Raw genomic sequence first — 21,139 nt, 5'->3', positions numbered from 1 at the left:
CGCCCCAAATGGGAGCACCCTCACCACCACCCCCCACTCCCTTGATTCTCGGCAGAATTCAAAATGTGGAGGAAGAAGCTCGGAACTGGCCGTTCCAGAGCCGGCGTCCTGGACCGTCCGCTCCCGGCCCTCAGCTTGCCCATCTGTAAAATGAGACTGGCCCGAGGGCCGCGGCCTTCCCATGCGCTTCAGAGCAGCCGCCTCCCCGGTTCCCTCCACACCTGTGCGGGGCTGGCTGGCTTCACTGCCGCTGGGCTTGGGTTTCACTGCAGAGGGCTCTGCCCAGGGACGCTCTCCCCGCTTCTGTCACTGGGGCTGCTCCTCCCGTCTGGCTCCTGCCTGGCTCCCCAGTGGACAGAGCTCCTGCTCCCCCCAGGGCCCTGGGCCCCCCGCCCGGCAACAGCCACCACGTCCAGCAGGGGCTGGAAGGCCCGTTCTCCCCTCCGTGCTCCCGGGGGGGCCAGCCCCGGTCCCACTCGGCAAACGTCTAAGCGGCCGAGGTCAAGGGCACCTGGGTCCCCGGGCTGGGAGGCTTCTTTGCAATCATTACTTTTCACAGTCCTTTAAATACCCGGGGAATAGACTGGCCCAACAAGTCATCTCCCTAGAACATCCCCTTTGCTGATGGAGCCCCCAGACGACCCGCCAGGCAGGCTTTGGGGAACAGCCATCGCCCAGCTCCCACGGAGTGCCAGGTTCGCGCTGGGCCCTGGGGGCGGAGCAGAGGGGACCGCCAGGCAGGTCCCCTGCACTCTACAAGTGAGCGAGCTGACAAGTAGGTCACTGCGCAAGGGCCATCGCGGGAAGGGGGTGAAAGGGAGGGACAGAGAAAGGACTCGGGGCAGGCAGATTCCAGAGCTCTGCGACACACCTGCGGGGGGACCCCCCAGCACGAGACGCCCGCGCGGAAAGGTCTGGGGATGTCCGTCTGGACGGACGGTTTGGCCAGCGCAGAGGCCCGGAGGCTGGACCCACGGCCAGCAGCGCGACGGGCGGCCAGTGCCCCCGGGGGCACAAGCTCCTTGAGAGCCGCATGGAGTCCTGGCTGCCGACCCAGGAACAGGCCAGGGACCAATTAGCCCAACAAGAAAGCCAGCAGAGGCTGCAAACGGCAGCGAAAGGAGTTAGAACTTCATTGAATGGCCTCTGTTCCCCTGTTCCTGACACAACAGGCCGCTGAGACTGGGGTGGCACCAACAGACGCGGGGGGCCACTTAAAAGGGTGCTGCAGAGAGGCAGGCTGGGGTGCAGGCGGCGGGGCGAGAAGGCCGCGTGCAGACAAGGGCCCTTGGGAGGGCCCCTTGCGGCCAGCAGCCCCTCCTGGGCCTGGCCTCCCCACCACACACCGACCCCTCCTCGCCACTCCTGCCCTTTTCAGTCCCTCTCTCCACCCTCTCTCTGCGCCCAGCCCTCGGCTGGCCTTCCTCTCCTGGGCTCCAGCTATGTCTGTGGCCTCTGCGACACCTGCCGGGGCGGGGGTGCCGGGCCCCAGGGGAGGGGCACAGGGGCCCCCTGGCTCTTGGCGGAGCTGCTCCCGAGTCCACCAGAGCATGCACACGGCGCCTGGAGTCACGTGCGCGCCTTATTACGCCGAGAGTCTGCGTTAGCTCCCAGGCCGCCAGTCCCCCTGCAAAAGCCCCCTCCTGGTAGCCGAGCCTCCGCGCCGTTAGGGCCCAGAGAAGGACGCGGCTTTGTAAGCGAAAGAGGACACGCCACACGGTGGAAAACTATGCTTGCAAACAGGACAAATCAATGAGAGAAAAGGAGGTAACCTGGCAGAAAAATGGACAAATGACTTCAACAGCACTCTATCAAGGAGCCCCGTAGGCCCCATAAACACCTGAAGTGGTGCTGAACTTCCTAAGGGGAAACGCAAATAAAAATCACAGTGATCGCTACCTCCCCACCCAGCAGAGGGAGGAAGTGGGGGGGGGGAGATCAGCACGGCCAGAATTTAAAAAACTGGAGGGGCGCGGGGGGCGGGGCCATTGGCACCCTTGGAGGCTCTTCGCTCCCATTTGCCCCACCGGGAGGGATTCATTGCCAGGCACACACCGCCAGGAATGTGGGCACGTGGCCACCGTGGCTTGTGGAAGTTTCCCGCCAGCTTTATGCACCAGCGTGCCCAGCTGGAAGCTACCCAAATGTCCATCGACAGGCGAATGTAGAAAAACCTGGTCTCTCTCACAGCCGGGAGGGCAAAGGACCAGCGCTCGGCCCCCCAGGAGGAGGCCAGACACTGACCACCGAGTTCAAAGCGGGTTAGCAGTCAGGAGGCCCTTGAGCCCTGAGGGCAGGGCGGGGCGGCCGCGGGCCAGGGGCTGCGGGCTGCCGGTCGGTGTCTGGGGTCTGTGTCAGGTCAGCACACCTTGTGAAAGAGCCACGTGCACGTGCAGGTATCTGCACTTAATCATACAGCGCTGGAAACGAATTTCGGCCGACAACTAAACCCCCTTCCTCTCCCAGGCCGCTCTGGGATGGGACCTTCCAACCTTTTTCTATCTCATCATGCAGCTCCGTTGGGTTTTTTTTCAAACACAGTGGGATTCTTTTCCCGTCTTACAGGGGCGTCTCCCTCCCGCAGAAGGGGGGTTCGCAGCCTGGGGACGACACGTGAGGCTCTCCTGCAGGCGGCCCGGAGCTTGGCAGCCTCCCGACCTCCACCCCGGCGCACCCTCCCGCCACAAGCGACAACCAGAAATGTCTCCAGACACTGCCAAGTGTCCCCCGGGCCGCACAGCTGCCAGATAAGATGCAGAACATTAAGTCAACGTCCACCATCCCGGACGTCGACTTAGAAGAATCGTCAGCTATCTATCTGAAATTTAAAGGGCGCTGGGCGGGTGCCCACTCGTATTTCATCTGGAAACCTACCACGGGGACACGGGTCGCTGGCAGGGACCCGGCAGCTCCCTCGCGGCCGGATCCCTTCCCAGCGGCTCTGTCATCTTCCCGCTGCCACGGCCCCGACCTGCGAGGTCTGTGCAATGGGCCCCGGCTGCCTGTGTGTCTGGAGGTTTTCTGCCACAAGTAACAGAAGCCCCGCGCGCGCCTCCCTGGGAGCAGCAGCCTCTCCTCTGGTTCCGCTGACTGAGCACCTCTTGCAGGTGTCACCCCCAAGTTGGCTGTGTCCCAGGCCTCTCAGCAGAAGCCCCCACCCACCCCTGCCACTGTCTGTCGGGTGTGGAGCCCTCTCAACCGAGGGAGGGCGTGGTCTGGACCAACCAGGAGCCCCCGGGCGTTTGCACACCTGCTCCTGAGGTCCTGTTCGGGGAGGGGGCGGGGGGAGACGGCGACAGCGGGCTGCGACCTCACTGCGCTGCTTCAGAGTGGGTCCCGCCCTCCTTCCGCCACCTCCCGAGGCCGCAACGCCAGGCTCATCTGAGCCAGGTGTGCGCAGCCCCCACGCGCACCTGGGCCCGCATTACCCCCCCTGCTCTTAGCTGGACTCCAGGGAGGGCCGCCGCCGACCCGCACTTGTGCCTCTCACTGTGGCTTCCCTTCTCCCCTTCAAAAATACCAAGCCCCGCCCGGCCTCCCGGCAGACGGGCTTCCTCCATTACGGCCCTGTCTCCCCATCCTGGGGTCTCCTTGGCCAGTGTCGCCAGAGGTCAGATCGCCTCGCGTATGCTCCCCCTCTTTCTGCTGGGATATCAACTCCAGGGCACAGGGCCTCAGTCCCCTGGGGTCTTCAGGGAGAGGCCATGGCCCGGGATGCTCTCCACCCACGCCGGTGAACCAGGCAGGAGAGGATGTGTCTCTGGAGCCCGGGAGAGCCGGCCAGTCCTGACCTGCAGCTTCCAGACCAAGCTTGGGCATTCGATCCCCCTTTCTTTTTCCCTATTTGGCGGCAAACCTGACCAAATTCATGTGAGACAATTTAGAGTCTTTGTTTATCCCACTTACTGTGACTGTATGCCGCTTGCTAGAGAACTACGAATGTATCTCGTTAGGGTGAGCTCCCCCAAAACAGAGCCAGAGGCAGGACTGGGGCGCAGGTCTTTTATGTGAAAGGTGATGCCAGGTAGGAAGAGGCAGGGCCCAGGGTGAAACAGACGGGCACGGGCGCAGCCACTGCGAGGGCCAGCGTCAAGATCTCTGCGGAGGACAGGGATGGGGCGACCCAGCCCCCAGGGCCTCCGGAAGCGGCCAGGCCTGCGCCCAGCTGCCCTCAGCCTCATCAGCCGAGGGCTGCTCGGGCGGCGTCCACGCCCCACAATTCCCCGCCACACTGGGGCTGATGCTAGCGGCGGGCTGCAGACTGCAAGAAACCACGGGAGAGTGGCACGAACTTGGCGTGGCCACCACACCACCCTCCTAAATCTGGCCCCGAGGGTTCCACAGCCCGGAGGCTGAGCTGCTGGGTTAGCGGGGATGGGAAAGGAGGGCTCTCGGGTGCGCTTTCACAGTGGCAGCAGACGGCCGAGAGCACTCCGGGCAGGCGTGGTGCCCAGGGGCCCTTCACGCAATGGCGGACCGGACAGCTACGCAGGGCCTCGCCGCAGCCGCGCGTGACCTCTGCTCTGGGCACTGAGCTAAAAACCCGTGTTCACGGGGCGTGACTGCTTCACCTTGTACAACCTTTTTCTTCCTTTTTTTTTTTTTTTTTTAGGTGAGCAAACACTTTTTTTTTTTTTTTTAAAGTGGAGCAAAAAGCACTGAAGTTACATACTCCCGTAAGTTTCCATAACTGGAAGCCCCTGGGGTCTTGCCCACAGCCCCACCGCCTCTCACACGCAAGGACCTTTTCACTCTTACCAGTCTCCAGAGTGAAAGAAACAGATCCTTGTCTTACTCCGCATTTCTCTTTTGCCATTTTAGTCGTTAGGATTAGGCCTGGGCACAAAAAACAAAAGCAAAGCCTTAAGCTGGAAGCTGATTACTCAAGTAAAACCCTCAGGTTGGCGTCCAGAGCTGACGTGCACGCCCTCCTCGTCTCCCAAGCTGCTTCTCATTACTTTGCTGCGCCTGATTTTCATTCCCAAGATTCCTCACGGTTCAGCGTGGCTGCTGGAGTCCCCACCGTCACGTCCTGTCTTCCAGACACAGGAAGAAAGGCATCAAGAAAAAGGTGCCCGAGCACCTACCGACTGGCTTTCTTGAGGAATGCTCCTGGAATCTGCTACTTCTCATTGACCAGAACTTGGCCATGGCCTCGCTACACGGGAGGCTGAGAAATGTCTTGAATGAAGACGACCGTGTGCCCCCCAAAATCAAGGGTTCTGCTCCTATGGAAGAAGGGAAGGTGGCTATTGGAGTCCGTCTCGCGAGCGCTGCCCCCTGCAGGAGCTTCGCACAGTTTCTTGGCCATTTTGTTTCCTCACCTAAGAATTATCTTTCCATATTCTCGTTTTTCTACTGCACTAGTTAGCTTTTTCCTCCTTTTAGTGATGCTTCTTATGGGGAACTCACTACTTCCCAAAATAATCTGTCACGAAATCTCTCGACTCTAAAGATTTGTGTCAAAATCAAATGGGAGATAGAGTGACGGGCCCATTCAGCCCCCACCTCAGCCAGGGGGACCCCCACAAATGTTGACTCCCTTTCCCTGAGAATCCCAGGGAGTGCTAAGAACTCAGGGGCCCAGGCTCATCAAAAGACCGGCCTGAGGCCTTTGTGTTTCTAACAAGTTCCCCAGGTGTGAACAATGCCCACTGATGTTTGAATTTGCTCTAACTTATTAGCAAACTTCCTTATACTATCATTCACTTCCTCTTTGTCCTCTGGAGCAGCACATACATGGACAGTCTCCCCTCCATTCAGCAGCCCTCCAGACATCTTGAAGAGACTAATGAGGTCTCCCCTGAGCCTTCTTTTTGCCGGGCTAAGAAGTTCCATTTTCTCTCCTGTCCCTCTTGAGACTGGATTTCCCAACTCTTCCAAAGGGTATTGCTCTGAGCAGATGGACCCAGGTGGGTCAACTTCCCTTCTAGAAGAGTCACCTGGATTTGAACCCCCGCCCCCCATCTCTCCAGGTGGGGTCTAGGCAGTAGAAAAGAGCATGGAACCTTTACCACCTCCCCTAGTCTGGACACTATGCTTCTAGTAATGTGACCCATGCCCTAGAAGCAGCTCTGGTTTAGTCTGTGAACCGACACCGAGCCCAAATCTGCCAGTCTCTGGGATGGTGCATGGCTGCAAGTAACACAAAGCCCCACTCAAGCGAGTTCCAACAAAAGACAAGGCAGCACGGGCAGGTCCAGGCCTAGGGGCCCAGTGCCGCCTTCTCTTCAAAATGACCCACGTTCTCTTTCCACGTGGCCTTTCCAGCGTGTCAGCCGTGCGCACCAGCAGGACGGCAGGGCTGCCAGGTGGCCAGCTAGATACAACAGGGTGTCCGGAGGAAGACGGAGGCCCTGCCCTGGAGGTCCTCTCCTTGGCGGGAACTAGGTCACATGACCATCCCTAAACCAATCACTGGCAAGGGAGAGGCCCACCGTGTTGGCTCAGCCTGGTCCAGCTCCCCACCCCCACCCCACCCCACCCCAGCGGGCAGGGCAGGGCCAGTGCTGCTGTTGTGAGGAGGCGCTCACGGACCCAAATGCGGGTTCTTTCCTGACAGGGGAAGGGGAGCAGTGGGAAACCGGTGCCAAGACCCAGAGGTCTAGCGGGGAGGAGCGCCTTGGCCCAGCTGAAGGGATCACGAGTCACTCTAACCGGATGAGGGCCCCCCTCGGGGTGCTCCAAGGAGTGTGACCAGGGCTCACAAGGGAGGCGGGGAGGCCAGTTAGAGGCTGCCGCAGTCACCCAGGGGAAGGAGGCCGTGACCTGGGACGGTGGCGGAATGGCCTCCAGGGCAGCCTGAGGGGGTTCTCCAGGTAAGGGGGGGGGCCTCAAAGGGGCCACCTTTCACATAGGCGGCAGGAGGTTGAGGGCCGAGGGGGGCTGTCCTGGGCTGGATCGGGAGCTGAGAGTCATCAACATTGGATGGTATGTGGAGCCCGGAGCCTCTGGAGAGAGCAGCCAAGGGTCAGTCGGCAGCAGAGCAGAGCTTGGCACGCCCCCGCGCCCCGGAGAGGGAGGCCTGCGGGAGCAGCGAAGGTGCCCGCCGTAGGACTCGCCCAGAAGTGGCGGGGAAGGACAGAGCCGGCAGGGCGAACGGCGACGTCTGGGCCCTGGAGAGGGCACGGCGGCGGGCGGTGCCACGGCGGCCCCGGAGGGACCTGCTGCATCCTGCCCGCGCCCGGCGGCTCCCTGCAAGCCACCGCCCTGGCGAGGCCCACTCCAGCACGCCTGTCGCTTCACCCCACCCAGCCCCCCGCAGGGAAGCTGTTTCTTTTGGACAAAGCACACGCTTCTGTCCTGGCGTCTGCCCCAGGCCCCTCCTGCAGTGGGCTGGCCCTCCTGGGCAGCCTCCGGGGTTCAGGCCCGGGCAGCAGTGCTGGCCGGGTCCTCCAGGCGCTCCCCGTTTGGGGCGGTGGGTGGGCATAGCTGGCTCCATTTCACAGAGGTGGAGACTGAGGCGCCCAGCTTCAGGCGGATGCTCAGAGCACAGCCTCCAAACTCCTTCCATTGCCAGGGCCACCCCAGCAGCCAAGGGTCACAGCCACCCTTGACTCGGCCCGGTCTGGGACATCTCATCTGCTGGTGGAGGGTGGCGGCAGCCAGGCCCTGGGCCGGGCCCGAGTCTCTTCTTGTGTGTGCTAATGACTCCCGTCCGGCCGCGGCTCCTGGCCTCTCCTCTGCGCTCGGAGACCCACACCGACTCACTGGCACAACTGCCGCGATCTCATGGCCATGATGCCCACCTCACGCTGCTATTGTGAGGTTTAAATGACAGCACTGGGTGTGCGCTTAATGCCAAGGCGCAGTGAGCGCTTCGTCCCTGAGCGAGGCCCTCCAGGGACACTGTGAGGAGATTTCATCCCCCCAGGCCCTAAAGCTGGAATGGACTTTTGGCTGGAGCGGCTGAGCCAGGGGGGGCCATGGGCCAAAAAGTGTGGGTACGGGGATGAGAGCCGGCAGCAGCAAAACCAGAGAAGTCAAAGGATGTGCCGCTGGACCGGCGTCTGGGCAGCCGGCCAGCGATCGGGATGAGAGGGCTGGCCGCGCATCCTAGCTGCGTTCAGACGGTCAAGGGAGCAGGCGAGAGCAGCTTTCCTGCTTTATTTATTAAGCCCCATCTGCGCTTGAGAACGGTGGTCACTGCAGGAGGCGCCGCAGGAGCCCCGTCGGCTCCGCGGTTCCATTCTGGGGTTCAGTCCTCACCTGGAGAGCTTCAGTCAGAGCCTGGCCCCTGCAGGCCCCTCCTGGCCTGCCCCCAGGCCCTGGCCTGCCGCCCCAGGCCCCGTCGGCTCCCTGGGGACAGAAGCCGCAGCTCCTTTAGGCTTCTGCTCACGGAGACCGGCAGGGCCGGGGCCCCAAGCGCCGCAAGGAACGAGGCCTGTGGGCTGACCCTGAGTAGGAAACCAGGAGAGGCGCCTGGGCTGTGGGATTCTGCTGAGAAAAGGGTTTTTTTAGCGGGCAATGAAGACAGCACAGGCAAATGGACACTGACCCTCCCACCTCTCCTTAGGGCCACCCACTCCCTCCCTGGAAGCCTCGGTGCCCTGAAGAGGAAGGTTGGGGCCCCCAGCCCACCCCCCACACTCTGGGCCCTGGCTCTCCCGCCCCTCTCCTCCGCAGTGTCGTCCCTCTCTGTGACCTCTGAGCCCCTCCAGCTCCTAGCCCACACAAGAGAGCAAAGCTCTATCCTTGTCCGGCGCTACCGCCTACTGGGCCTTTCCTCCGCGCGGCCGGTCTGTCTCACCGCCTCACGTCAGACATCCCGCCCCGCGGGCCCGGGGCACCTGAAGCCCAGGCCCTGCTCTAGTGTGCGTGCAAGGCCTGGGAAAGGAAGCTCAGATACCGCAGGTGCTCTCAGTACTGGGAAGCTATGCATGAGCTACAGAAATGCCAGAACATCCTTGGCAAATTCACCTTCATAATGACCGACAACAGATTTGCCTTTCCAATTCCGGGGCCCCGTGAATGCCCAGGGAAGGCAGCCCCATTTCCTGGCCACAGGGCAGCCTCCTTGCTCACTCTCGGCCCTTCCCCACAGCCAAGGGGCGCCCTGAGCCCCCTACCCACCGCCTGCCCACGAAGGGACACATCCACCCTGGGAGGACAGACCTGCCGAAGACAGGCCCCGGGGCATTCACTGGCAAATAATCCTGGGATCTCAAGAATTTCGAGCAGCCTCTAGAAGTGGGGAGACAGACCATGGGTCTCCGTGCCAGTCCTGCAGACTCAGGCCCCGGAGAAAGGAGCCAGGGGCAACGGGGGGCCTCTGGCACCCACAGGACTCCCCACCTCCTTCCGCCCCAATATGGGGCGTCGCTGAAATAGGGTAAGACCGGGCCTTGGCCCCCCACCCCCTCGGACACTCTCCCTGCGCCCCGGGCGGGCTCTCCGGGCCGGCCGCTGAGTCTGAAGCCCACACTCGCCTCTTCAACCAGGAGCTGGCGGCGCAGAGTGTAGGAGAAACCAGATTTTAGCAGCAGACTCTGGAGCGGGGCCGCTGGCGCTAGGCGCATCGTTGCGGGGGTTTGGGGCTCTGGCAGCCACAGTCCTCCAGGCCTCCCCAACTCCCTGCCGGCCCGCAGGTGGCTCTGGCCCTTGGGCCTGGCTCGAAGGGGCTGTCCGGAGACCGCTGTCGAGGGGCGAGCAAGTTCCGGGCGTGCGAAGGTGTGCGCTTCCTGCAGGGCTGTCCTGCGAGCCGCGCCACCAGGGAAACCGCCGCTTCCCTCAGGTGCAAGTGAGCTAAAGCACCTCTTCGAGTGAGCTGCCGTGGAGAGAAAATGCATGCGTGCGTGCGTGCGTGCCCGGGTGCATGGGTGCTTGACGGACAGCGCGCGCCTGCGGGAGGCCAGGGCGTGCCCGGCCGCTGCCTGCACCCTCCTGAAGCCAAGGCCAGGGCCAGCCTGGGCTCTGCGGATCGGTCCTCTTCTGAGAGAAGAGGAAGGGGACACGGGGGCAACAGGAAGGTCTCTGCTTCCCTGACCGCCCCCCACCTTGCCGCACAGGGGCTGCTCAGCCCGCACTCAGCTGCAGAGATTCTGGGGTCCTGCACCCAGCGGTCTCTTGCTGGACAGTGCAGGGGGCCACGCCAGCAGCTTGACTCGGAAAGCCAGCCCGGGAAGCGCGCTCCGGGAGCCGGCGTCTGCTTGGCCTCCTGACGCCTGCCTTGCTTAACGTCGCTAATGAGAAGTCTGTTCTCTGCAACAGAGCCCCGCCACCAAGCAGCCGTGCCTAGCGAGAGGGTGGCCAGAAATACACGTCAAAGTGAGGAGAGGAAGCAGGGAGTGGGTGAGCTCTACTCCCAGGCTAGCAGATTCTGGGGTGCCTGACAGTGGGGGAGGGGTGGTTGCTGGAGGAGGAAACCAGGTGACCCCCGAGAACGCTGCAGCCCAGGACCCTGAGAGGTGGCCGTTTCCTGTGTCCCCACCTGCCGCCGCAAAGCCCCCTCCCACATTCTGGCTGCGTGTGGCAGCTGAGAGGCCCAAAGCCAGGCTGCCAGAGGTGTGGCTGAGGGCTTGCAAGACCACTGAGGAGGAGAGGTGGGTTGCGGGGAGCTGGCCAGGCTGGGGGCCCCAGGGGCGATACAGAGAGAGGGGAGAACAGGCTGGAGCCAGCCCGGCAGGGGGAAGGGGGCGCGGCCGGGCTGGGAGGCAGCCCCTGACCTCTTCAGAGATTGGACCCTGGACTCAAGGAAGGCGTGGAGGGGGCACGGCCCCCCAGAGACCCCCTGCCACCAGCTCCAGTCGCCCCCCAGCTGGGCTCCAGCGTCAGGGTATCCAAGCCCAAAGTGGAGGGGAAGGTGTCCTGAGACAGAGGCCTGAGAAGAGAGGCAGCAGCTGAGGTCTCGGGACGGGGAGCACAGGGGGACCCCTAGGAGAAGGGGCGACCGGCACCCCACACTTCACCTTGGGGCCCTTCGGACGCCTCCTTTCCTGCAGGCAGAGGCCTGTGCGGAAGACACAGGTGCAGAGGAGAAGCTGCAACTCGGACCTATAACCCAGGGGCGGGCGGGATGCGAGAGGACCCAGGCCAGAGCTGGGCCCCCCAACCCCACGGTCTAGAAGAAAGGGGGGCCTCCCAGGGCTCAGATCACTGCAGCCCCCATGCCAAGAGCAGGGTTGAGGGCTTTCCTGGAAGAAGGGCTCACAGGCTCCAGGCTCACAACAGCAGGGGCCGGCGGCGAAAGGGGGCGGCAGGACAGTGACCCTGAGCCTGACCCAGGCTGGGGACCCCAGGGAGCCCCGGCTACAAGCCGGAGATGACAGAGCGTGCAGGCCCCAGACCTGTTCCTCCTGCCCCACTCCTCTGTGGGAACCCCACCGTCCAGGGTAGGGAGGCCCCTGTGAAGTCGCCCCGGGCGGGGAGCTCAGCCCTGGGTGGCCCACGGTCCCCTACAGCAATCCAGGAAGAACCAGGGGCGGCCCCCGATGGGCAGGGAGGGCAGTTGCAGGCCAGCAGGGCCTGAGAAAGGGTGGGGGAGGCCGGGCTGCAGGCGGCGGCTCTGGCCGTTCGGCCGAGGTGCGGCAGAAACCAGCTCTCTGCCGTCCAGAGAGACAAGTTGCATCTCTTGATTGCTTGGAGGAGGAGGGGTTCACAGCGGCGCAGCAAGAGGCCGCAGACCACTGGGGCGACATGGCCCAGGCCAGGGGTCGGGTCCTGCCTGGAGGCTGCCAAGTCCTACAGAGGAGGCTGGTGGCTCCCCCCCGAGAAGCTTCGCCCCCAGGCTGGGGCAGGGCAGCCAACTTTCAGGGACGCCCCTGAGCCCCAATATCCTTCAGGCAGGAGGGCTCACGTCCCTGTGTCCCTGGAGCAAGAGGTACGCTGTTGCTAACACAAGGGGAGCTGGGCGAGGGGTGCCCAGGCGACTCCCCTGAGGCTCAGGAGGGACAGTCCTGCCAAGGTAACCTTGGAACTGTGAACACCTTCAAACCAAGCCCCAGCAGAGCCGGGGAGACCGCCGGGGCCGCTGGCCGGAAACACTCCCCCGGGGAGCAGTATTCACGAATCTGGAGAAGGAAGGGGTGCCAGGGGCCCGAGGGGGCCGGGGGTAGCCCACCTCCTGGAGGGGCCAGAAGAGCCAGGTACCGCGGCTTCGACCCCGCCCGGGGGGTCTGAGAGCCCCACGTGGAGGGCCCGGGCAGGAAGCTTGGGCGCCCGGACGCAGCCCCAGTTGAGCTCTCCGGCCCACTAGCCAGCCAGCAAGGAGGTTTTACCCAAAACTGCCCCCCACAGCAGACCACTGGGTGGCATTTGTTCCTTACTGGGGAAAAACTCCCCCCCGCCCCGCCCCAGACAGACTTAGAAGCGTGCACAGAGCAGGCGTCACGCTCGGGTGGCCGCTGGGTCCAGGCTTGGCAATGTCCGCGCTACTGAGGCGCCGGGGTCCTGGAAATTCCAATAGGTTCTTTGTAAACAGAGAATTCACGAGCTGTGATGGCCTCGAAACACCGCTCACCCGGCGAGAGGCTCGGAGTGACGAGGCCGCGTCGCCCTAGGAGTGATGCAAGTGTCCAGATGAGGGCCGGGCTTGGGCTTCAGCTAAGTCCTTTCCGAGGGGAAGCCAGGGCTGTTAAGCTTCCGGGCCAAGTTTGGGTTAGGGAAGGGCCTTTTAGTTAACCACTAGAGAGTCGAACCAAAGTAGCTTCAGAGGGAGACTCCTTGCTTTGCTCCCAGAGAAATAACCTGAAAGTTAACCCACAGCAGCGCTGCACCCCGGACTTGGAACACCTCCTAGACGTCAGAGCCAGCAGGGACCACCCCAGAAGGGACACTGGAGAGATTCATGCTTCCTTAAGCAAAAGAACAAAACAGATATTGGGGGGAACTGACTCTTGCCAACAGGATCTAAATTGGCCAAGACCCTTTAAATGGGAACGTTGACCTTTACTCAACGAACTTTTGAGTTAAATTTCCGAGGCGAGGGTCTTGGGGGTTGTGGCTTGAGTGGGTAAATTTCCTTTTGAAACCAGGCAGCAGGCGCCTTTTTGTACCCAAAGGCAAAGCTGTTCTTGAGAGCACTTCCAATCTCCCCGTAATTACAGGGGGACCCCTAACCCACGCCAGGGGGCCGCAGGGGCGAGGGCATCAGGAGTCTTGGCATCGAGGGTGAGGACCCGGGCTGGTCTGGCCCCCCAGGCTCACATCTCCGTTTCCTCTGGGAATGACAGGAACCCCCCAAAGGAGAAAGGGACACTGGTGACCGTAGAGCGCAAGAGTCTTGTCACAGGAAGGCAGCAGGGTGGGGAATCTGATCTGACGCAGGCTGGGCACCCCAGGGAGCCCCAGCTACAAGCCTGAGATGACAGAGCTTGTGGGACCCCAGAACCTCCTGCCTCGCCCCCACACCTGCCCCACCCTCTTCCCCAGGGTGCAAGTTCAGTGAACCCTCCCTTGGCCTCCACCCCGGCCAAGGGCCACCTGGGAAGAGCCAGGCCACAGAGCCAGCAGCTCCGAGGGTGCCAGGGAGCAGGGGAGCTGCGGGAAGGAGCTGGGGGGGCCACCTGGGGCTCCAGGCCACCTCACCTCCCAGGGCGGGGGCGGAGGTCACAACAGGCCACAGGGCAGAGAGGGCCGGGCAAGGGGTGCCGGACACCTTTGAGTGTGGGGAGGCTCAGCGCTGGGTCACCCACGGTCCCCTACAGCAATCCAGGAAGAACCAGGGGCGGCCCCCGATGGGCAGGGAGGGCAGTTGCAGGCCAGCAGGGCCTGAGAAAGGGCGGGGGAGGCCGGGCTGCAGGCGGCGGCTCTGGCCGTTCGGCCGAGGTGCGGCAGAAACCAGCTCTCTGCGTCCAGAGAGACTCGTTGCATCTCCTGACTGCCTGGAGGAGGAGGGGTTCACAGCGGCGCAGCAAGAGGCCGCAGACCACTGCCGGTGCGGGGGTAGGGGGTGCTCGGCCAGGCCTGGCACTGACCCTGCACTGCCCCAGCCTCCAGGGGACAGCAGGCCTCTGAGCACGCGGGTCTCGGCCACTCCCTGGGGGCATTATTCTGGCCCTCCCTGGCCCAGGTCTGAACACCGTGTTGGGGGCCCCAGGGCTCGAAGGGGCGCAAGCCCGTGGCAGCGGCCGCTGGGATGGCTTCAGGCCCCTGCCTGACGCTCTTTAGAGGGAAGAGGAACCCTCAGCTCCCTGCAGAGGCGACAGCCTGGCTAGGGCCACCCTTTCCTCCTCTTGTGGAAAGAGATGGGGGTGGGGGACAGAAGAAGCTGGAGGCACTGGGACCCCCACTCGGAAGGGTCGACATTCACCACAGACCCCGGCCTGTTGTTTTAAATAAGAAATTTATTGCAAATATAGAAATTGACTTTCTCCATACAGGAATCTCCGAGTTGAGGAAAACAATTTCGTGCCATTCAGTTAAAACAGGAAATGAGGAGGGAGAGGCAGAGAGAGGGAAGAGAAGATAAATGAAGTTACCCCCCCAAAAGAAGGAAAGGAGCGGGTTCGGCCCCCCGCCCGACCCGGGGAGGCAAGGTCTACACACAGCCAGGCGTCACCGGGTCAGCCCAGGCCGGCCCAGCTCTGCAGACCCAAACAGGGGTCAAGCCCAGCCCGGGGCAGCCTGGGGGAGGGGATGAGTGAGAATGGACCCGGCCCTGCCCAGCCCTGTGCTTGTGCGGCCAGCGGCTGGGGAGGGGCCCCAGGCCCCCCCGCCCCACCCCTCCGGCCCCCCTTCCTCCCCTGCAGCCCGCAGCAGCGAGGGCCACCTGCCACAGTGGGCGTGGCCACAGGGCCCAAACACTGATTCTATCTTAAAGGTGGGGGACACTGGGTCAGCGTGGACGAGAACGGGCCGCTCCTGGCCTCAGGTGGCCCTGGAGCAGCAGTCTCGGCAGCGAGTGTCGGAGTCAGGCGCACCCCAACTTTCACATTGGCCTTGAAGGAAGTTTCAGCCCTACCCCTTAAGCCCACGGGAGCCCAGACCCTTGGGACCTCCCCAGGCCTTGCTCCGTCCACCCGTCACCCCAGAGAGAGGACCCCCCTGCTGCCAGAAAGGGGCTCTGGTGCTGCCGCAGGCCAGGTCCCCCCAGAGCGGAGGGGCTATCCAAGGAGAGCACAGAGACATCGGCCCCTCCAAACCCCACGCACCCCCAGGGCTGGCGGCAGGAGCTCGGTGGCCTGTCCCAGCCGCCACGCAGGGGTGCCAGCCCTCCCCCCTTCACCCTACTTTCAGTTCTACACAGTCCCCACCCCTCGGGGACACCCCACCTTCATGCTTCCCCTTGCCCCGTGCCAGGCTCCCCTCCTGACTCCCCTTCGGCCTGTCTTTAACTGGTTGGGAGACCCCAGAAGACGTCTGTCCTTCCCGCCCTGTGATTCTGTTTCCGCCCGTGTTCAGGAGTGGGGCGAAGGGGCTGTAACACCAGCTGGAAACACGGTGGCCTCCGACAGGCCCACCCTCCGCGGGGCTCATCCCACTCACCCCACCCTGCAACAGTCCTTTGCCCGGACCTGCCCAGACACGGACAGCCTAGCCTGGTCACCGGCAGCCTCCAGGGCCCCCGCGCTGCCCCTGGGGGGCGGGTGCAGAGGCAAGGTGCCCAGAAGGGGGGGCAAGGTGCCTCTCCTGCGGCTGGGAGGAGCTAGCTTGGGACCCCTCAGAAGGGGTCCACACTGGACTAGGCTTCCTTCCCTTTCTGAACCCCACTTTTCGCTTTGGAAGGCCAGACAGAGGGTTAACTCCAACGAGGTTCGGAAGCCCCTGCTCTGGCCCTGGGAGAGAGGGGGCCCATGGGGGCGGCCACTTCCCAGGAACAGGCTCCAGAGATTCCCTGACAGGCAGAGCAGGCCCAGGCACCCCAAGGCTGGGAGGCTCAAGTGGGGTCCCCGCATCTCCTGCAATCGGCTCGCCCACCCTCCAGCAGGTCCCTCCACTCCAGTGCCCCCCTCCTCTCCTCCCTGGCTGTCTGCTCACCCCGCCCGCAGCTGGCCAGACTCCCGGACACCAGCGTTCAGTTTCTTTCGCGAGTATTTTGCCCCCCACCCCCGGGGCAGAATTATCCTGAACAGAAGAGGGAAGGACGTTGGGAGCCACAGCACAGGCCCTTGCCCAGAGCGCCGGGCCTCGCCTGGCAGCTGGTCCCACCTGGCCCGGAGGTCTGGCTTTAGGTTCAGTTCTGCTTCGAAGATGGGTGTGCTGGGGGTGGTGACCCCGGCCCACCCCCGGCGGCCAGACCTGCCCCGGCGGCTGAGATCGGCCTGTGCGCAAAGCCCCTGACGAAGATGGAGTGAGGTTTTTATAGGGGTGGCGGGGGTGGGGAGGCTCTGCTTCTGCCCCCAGTGAGGCCGGACCAGCCACCAGCCGCTTCCTCCCGTGGGCTCCCCCTCGCACCCCCAGCCCCCCATCACGCCCGGGAAGCCCTGTTCTCTTGTGCTCTGCCGTGAGCAGACTGTCCACCCCACCCGGTGGCCATCACCACCAGGCCCCTCCTCTTTGGGGACCCCGACTTCTTCAGCTGCAGAATGGGAGCAAGTGGGGCGCACAGTGCCTTTCCTGCCCTGGCAGAGGGCGATGGGAGGGAGGGGTGGCACTTGTGGACCCCACCTCCAGAAAGGCGGGGTGGGGGTCGAGTGTTTGGTGCACCTGTTTTGGGTCTTTGCAGAGATGGCCCCTCCCCGGTTTCAAGAGCTGCTGGTCAGATCACAACAGAAGGAAGGTGGGAAAGGGGGTGAGGGCGGGCAGGGGAGTCTGGACAAACTGGCACATACACGACAGATGTTTGTTCAGAAAAATACAGTAAAATCGTCATGCAGATAGAACAGGGACTTCGCTTTCCCACACCTTGGCTCCTCTGCCTGCTCCTTCTGTTTTGCCAATGCGGTGTGAGGAGGGGTTGGGGAGCAGGTCTTGGGGACGGGGGAGGTCTGCTCTGCAAATCCATGCTGGCCCCTCCCCTCCACGCCCCAGAAAAAGTCCTTTCTTTGCAAATGTCACCCCCAAAGTGAGCCTCAGGCTCCATCCGTCTCAGTCCGTCTCCCGAGTAGGTGTGAGAGGTGCTCGGTTGAGCCTAATGGCCCCTGGTTTTCCAAGTCCTCCTCCAGACCCGAGCCCCCCCAGGGTCCGGGAGCCCACCCCCAGGGAACAGCACTAGCTTCCCCCGGCCAGAGTCCCCCCCACCCCACCGTACAGGTCTTGATCCCACCCCAGCACCCCACCCTCACCCCCCAGTCACATTCCCCAAATCTCAAGAAACCCAGCTGGGGGACCGGCCAGAGGCTGGGGTATCTGGCAGGGCTGGGGGGCTGAGCTCACCAGGGAGCTTCAGGACAGCGGCATTGCTGGGGACCCCAGCCCGGCCCCCTCCCAGCCACAGGGGGAGGGAAGGCCGGCCGCCCCGGCCCCTCGGCACCCAGAGAGTGTCAAGGCCCCAGCCCTGCGCCCCAGAGCTGGTCCCAGGGGCCCTGCTCTTGAGAGAGGCCTCCTGCAGCCCTGCCTGCACTGAGATTCTCCCCCAGAAGCCCAACGGCCCTAACTGCCAGCTCCTGGTTGCTGTGGCGACAGAGGCTGGCCAGGGCGGGGGAGGGGCCCTGACGCCAGCCTGCTCCCCCTACCCTGGGGGGTGCTCACTGTTTGTGCTTTGTTCAGTGTTGGGTGGGGGTCAGCAAGCGGGGAGCAGCCGTTTCCTCGGAGCGAGGGGCTGGGCCTGGGCCTGGGTGGGAAACCCAGCTGAGCTCTGCTCTGAGAGCCCGCGCCAGGGTCAGGCAGGCGGGGGCCAGACACCGCCGGCCCCCTGCCCCCCCCCATCACAGTCCACTGCTGTCCTTCTGGGAAGAGTAGGGCTCCTGGCGGCCCAGAGAAGCGGGGGCCAGGGCACGGGGCCTGCACCTGAGATGCGGTGGGAGCTGGCCCAGCCCGCTCTCCTCAGACCCCAGGCTGCTTGGAAGACACTGGAAGGGGCTGGTGGGACAGGGTGCTCTCTGCCGCTTCCCTCCAGCGGGGGGCGCCCCTCCCTCCTCTCCTGGATACTGGCGTGGGAATGGGGGTAGATGTCCCCCACCATGATGAATCACAGCTTTGGGGATGCAGCCATGGAGCTTTCTAGAAAGGGAAAGCACCCTCCTGATTCTCAAGTCCCTCCGCCCCAAGGAGACCACCACTCTGGAAGCGGTGGGGGGGGGGGGTACCCAGGGAAGCCTCTGGGGGCAAGAATAGCACTGGGCTGGGAAGTTGGGAGACTGAGACCCTACCCTGCCGTGTGACCCCGGGTTTATCACTTGCTCTCTCCGGGCCTCAGTTTCCCCACCCCTGAAGAAGGCTACGAAGCCCTCGGCCACCCCCGCCCCCTCGCCCGCGGGCTCTCCCCCGAGCCGGGGGACCCCGCCCTGCCCCAGAGGGGTCGCTCCCATCTCTGCCTGGCCTCCTCCTCCCCCAGACCTGTCTTAGTCCCGAGCCCCAGCCCCGCACCCTCTTGGGGCCCCGGCCCGCCGCGCCCCGCCCGGCCCACGCCCCACAGAGCCCTCCCTGGGCTGCACAGTAGACACTGGTGTCGGTATCGTGTGTAAACTTTAAGGAGAACGTGTCTTGGTTTTCCTGTCCGTATTGTCGGGTGGTGGTGTTCACAGTCAGGTGGTGGTCAGGTGTGTGCATGGTGCGTGCGTGCCTGTGTGCGTGTGTGTCGGCCGCGGCCCCGGCCCCAGCGCGCCCCGCCGGCCGCCCGGGCACCCCCCGCGCGCCCGCCCCCTCCGACCTCACCGGCGAGGAGAGGGTCACAGCTTCTGCTGGGCCGAGACCCCCTTCCAGTAATCGAGGATGTCGTGCAGGTCCTCGTCCTTGGCGAACTGGACCTTCTTGCGCAGGGCGTGGCCGGCGGCCATGTACACCTCCTCGCGGTGGTGCTTCTTGTAGGGCCGGAAGCGCTCCCAGATCTTGTGCGTGCTCTCGGACGAGTACTCGGGGCTGGACGAGTAGCCCGAGTAGTAGTGTCTGGGGGAGAGCTGCGAGTAGGCGGAGTCCCTCTTGGAGCGGGCCAGCGGCTTGAGGAAGGACACGCGCTGGCTCAGGCTGTCGGCGCCCTCCTCGTAGTACAGGGCGGGGAAGCTGTGGCGGTGCTCGCTGCAGTGGTAGGCGGGCTTCACCGCCAGGTGCTGGACGCCGCCCCCGCCGCCCGCGGGCACCAGCGGCAGCCGGTCCAGCGGGCTGTTGAGGGGGCTGCCCTTCTCGATGTACTTGGAGTCGGCCTTGACCAGCCCGGCGGCGGCGGGGTGGTCGGGCACGTCCAGGCTGAAGACCTTGGCGCTCTTGATGGAGCCGCTGGACGAGACGCTGCAGGTCTTGCGGGCCACGGCGGCGTCGGCGCTGAGCTGGCGCTGCAGGGGGTGGTGGGAGCTCTCCTTGTAGGGGGGCGACAGGAAGCTGGGCCGCTCCAGCGCCCCCCCCGGGGCGGCGGCCGAGGCGGCGGAGGCGGCCGCCGGGAGGGACTGGCACTCGAAGGCCAGCTCGGGGTCCCCGGCGCCGCCGCCCCCGCCCAGGAAGGAGGCCGAGTCCAGCTTGAGGGCGTCGATGCAGTTGTTGATGATCTGGTTGACCTTGTCCACCTCCTTGGCGATGGTGGAGATCTCCGCCGCCGAGCCCTGGCCGTTCTCCAGGTCCGGGAGCTCGTCCTCGGGCCGGGCCAGGCCGTCGCCGCCCACCCCCGTGCGCACCTCGATGTAGTTGCCCTTGGTGGCCACCTTGGGCGTGTCCAGCCCGGCCTCCAGCCCCTTGGGGGCGGGCAGCTTCTCCCCGATCATGGAGGGGATGGAGGACATGCGGGACACGGCCAGCACGGGCGGCTCGCCCAGCTTCTGCGCGGCGTGGACCACCGAGCCGGCGTCCACGTCGGCCCCGTAGCGCAGCTCCAGGATGGTCTTCTTGACCTTGGCGGACTTCTGCTTCTCCTCCTGCACGCGCCGCCTGCGCAGACAGTAGTAGACGGCCCCCAGCACGATGACCATGCCGAAGAGGCAGCCCAGGATGGTCATGATGTAGTGGGTGGTGGTGGAGGTGCTGGGCGCCAGGTCGCCGGGCACGGGGTCCCGCGTGGTGAAGGTCAGGCAGGTGTGGTTGAAGCGGCGGCTGTTGCGCAGCGAGGTGACGCAGAAGGTGTACTCGGTGTGCGCCCGCAGCTTGTCGAGCGTGACGATCTCCTTCTTGTTCTTGAGCGTCATGACGTCGGAGAAGTAGCTGTTGTTGTACTGCACCAGGACGTACATCTTGCTGTAGGGGTGCGGGATGATGACCACCAGGGTGGCCGAGGTGAAGGTGACCTGGTGCAGCTTGATGGCGGGCCCGGCCGAGGCGTCGGTGGTGGAGGAGGCGGGCGGCTCGGCCGACAGGATCTCGTCGGGGCTGAAGCCCGAGTTCTCGTCGGGCTCCCGCTGGGCGTCGGTGGAGTAGGGCGTGGGGTGGCTGGCGGGCCGGGCGGGCAGCGAGCCGTTGCGGCACTTGGCCTGCAGCACGGTCATGGCGTTGAGGCTGTGGTAGGGCCGGGGCACCAGCAGCGGGTAGCCGGCGAACTCGCGGGGCGACTCGCACTGCAGGCGGTCGTAGTTCTTGGTGACGTTGTTGAAGGCCACCAGCCAGGCCAGGAAGCCGAAGAGGTCGCACTCGCAGTTGAAGGGGTTGCCGGCCAGCTCGCACACCATGAGGCTGGCCAGGCCGGCGAAGGTGGCGCCGTCCAGGCGGCTGAGGCGGTTGGAGGACAGGTCAATGCTGATGAGGCTCGGGCACTCGGAGAAGGCGGCCGGCGTCACCAGCTCGATGAGGTTGTGCTGCACGAAGAGGAACTGCAGCCGGCCCATGCCGCGCAGCATGCCCTCGGTCAGGTTGCTGAGCTTGTTGTAGCCCAGCTGCAGCACCTGCAGGCTCGCCTGGCCCAGGAAGGCGCCGTCCTCGATGTAGGAGATCTCGTTCTTGGTGAGGTTGAGGTCGGTGAGGTTCCCGAAGCGGTTGAGCGAGGAGTAGAGCACGGCCTTGAGCTTGTTCTCGTTGAGCCGCAGGTCGTGCACGGTGCTGTTGATGTGCTGCGGGATGGTCTCGTAGGGCGGCTGGTTCTGGCTGCAGATGGCCAGCCACACGTAGCCCTTGTCGCCCTCGATGAGCCAGCAGTCGGCGCGCACGGCGCCCGGCCGGCACACGCACAGCAGCGCCGCGGCGCACA

At 64.3% G+C, this 21,139-nt stretch overlaps 1 protein-coding gene across 1 annotated transcript; it reads right to left on the bottom strand.

Annotated features, from left to right (window-relative positions):
- Positions 1-18,689: 18,689 nt before the first annotated feature.
- ELFN2 (extracellular leucine-rich repeat and fibronectin type III domain containing 2) lies at positions 18,690-21,103 on the bottom strand. Its single transcript, XM_012735059.1, has 2 exons — positions 20,838-21,103; positions 18,690-20,765 (listed from the first exon to the last, which is right to left on the bottom strand). Exon 2 carries the CDS (start codon positions 20,622-20,624, stop codon positions 18,708-18,710), a length of 1,917 nt encoding a protein of 638 aa, XP_012590513.1. The 5' UTR covers positions 20,625-20,765; positions 20,838-21,103; the 3' UTR covers positions 18,690-18,707.
- Positions 21,104-21,139: the final 36 nt, after the last annotated feature.

Source organism: Condylura cristata, unplaced genomic scaffold (genome assembly GCF_000260355.1).
Source record: "Condylura cristata isolate star-nosed mole 26May11 unplaced genomic scaffold, ConCri1.0 scaffold00004, whole genome shotgun sequence".
Lineage (NCBI taxonomy): Eukaryota > Metazoa > Chordata > Mammalia > Eulipotyphla > Talpidae > Condylura > Condylura cristata.
The sequence above is the reverse complement of the archived record's forward strand: the minus strand, read 5'-3'. Positions and strand labels throughout refer to the sequence as shown.

Bases quoted from the DNA above. Each gene is read 5' to 3' on its own strand.
- ELFN2 (XM_012735059.1), bottom strand. From the start codon at position 20,624: ATGGTGTGCGAGCTGGCCGGCAACCCCTTCAACTGCGAGTGCGACCTC.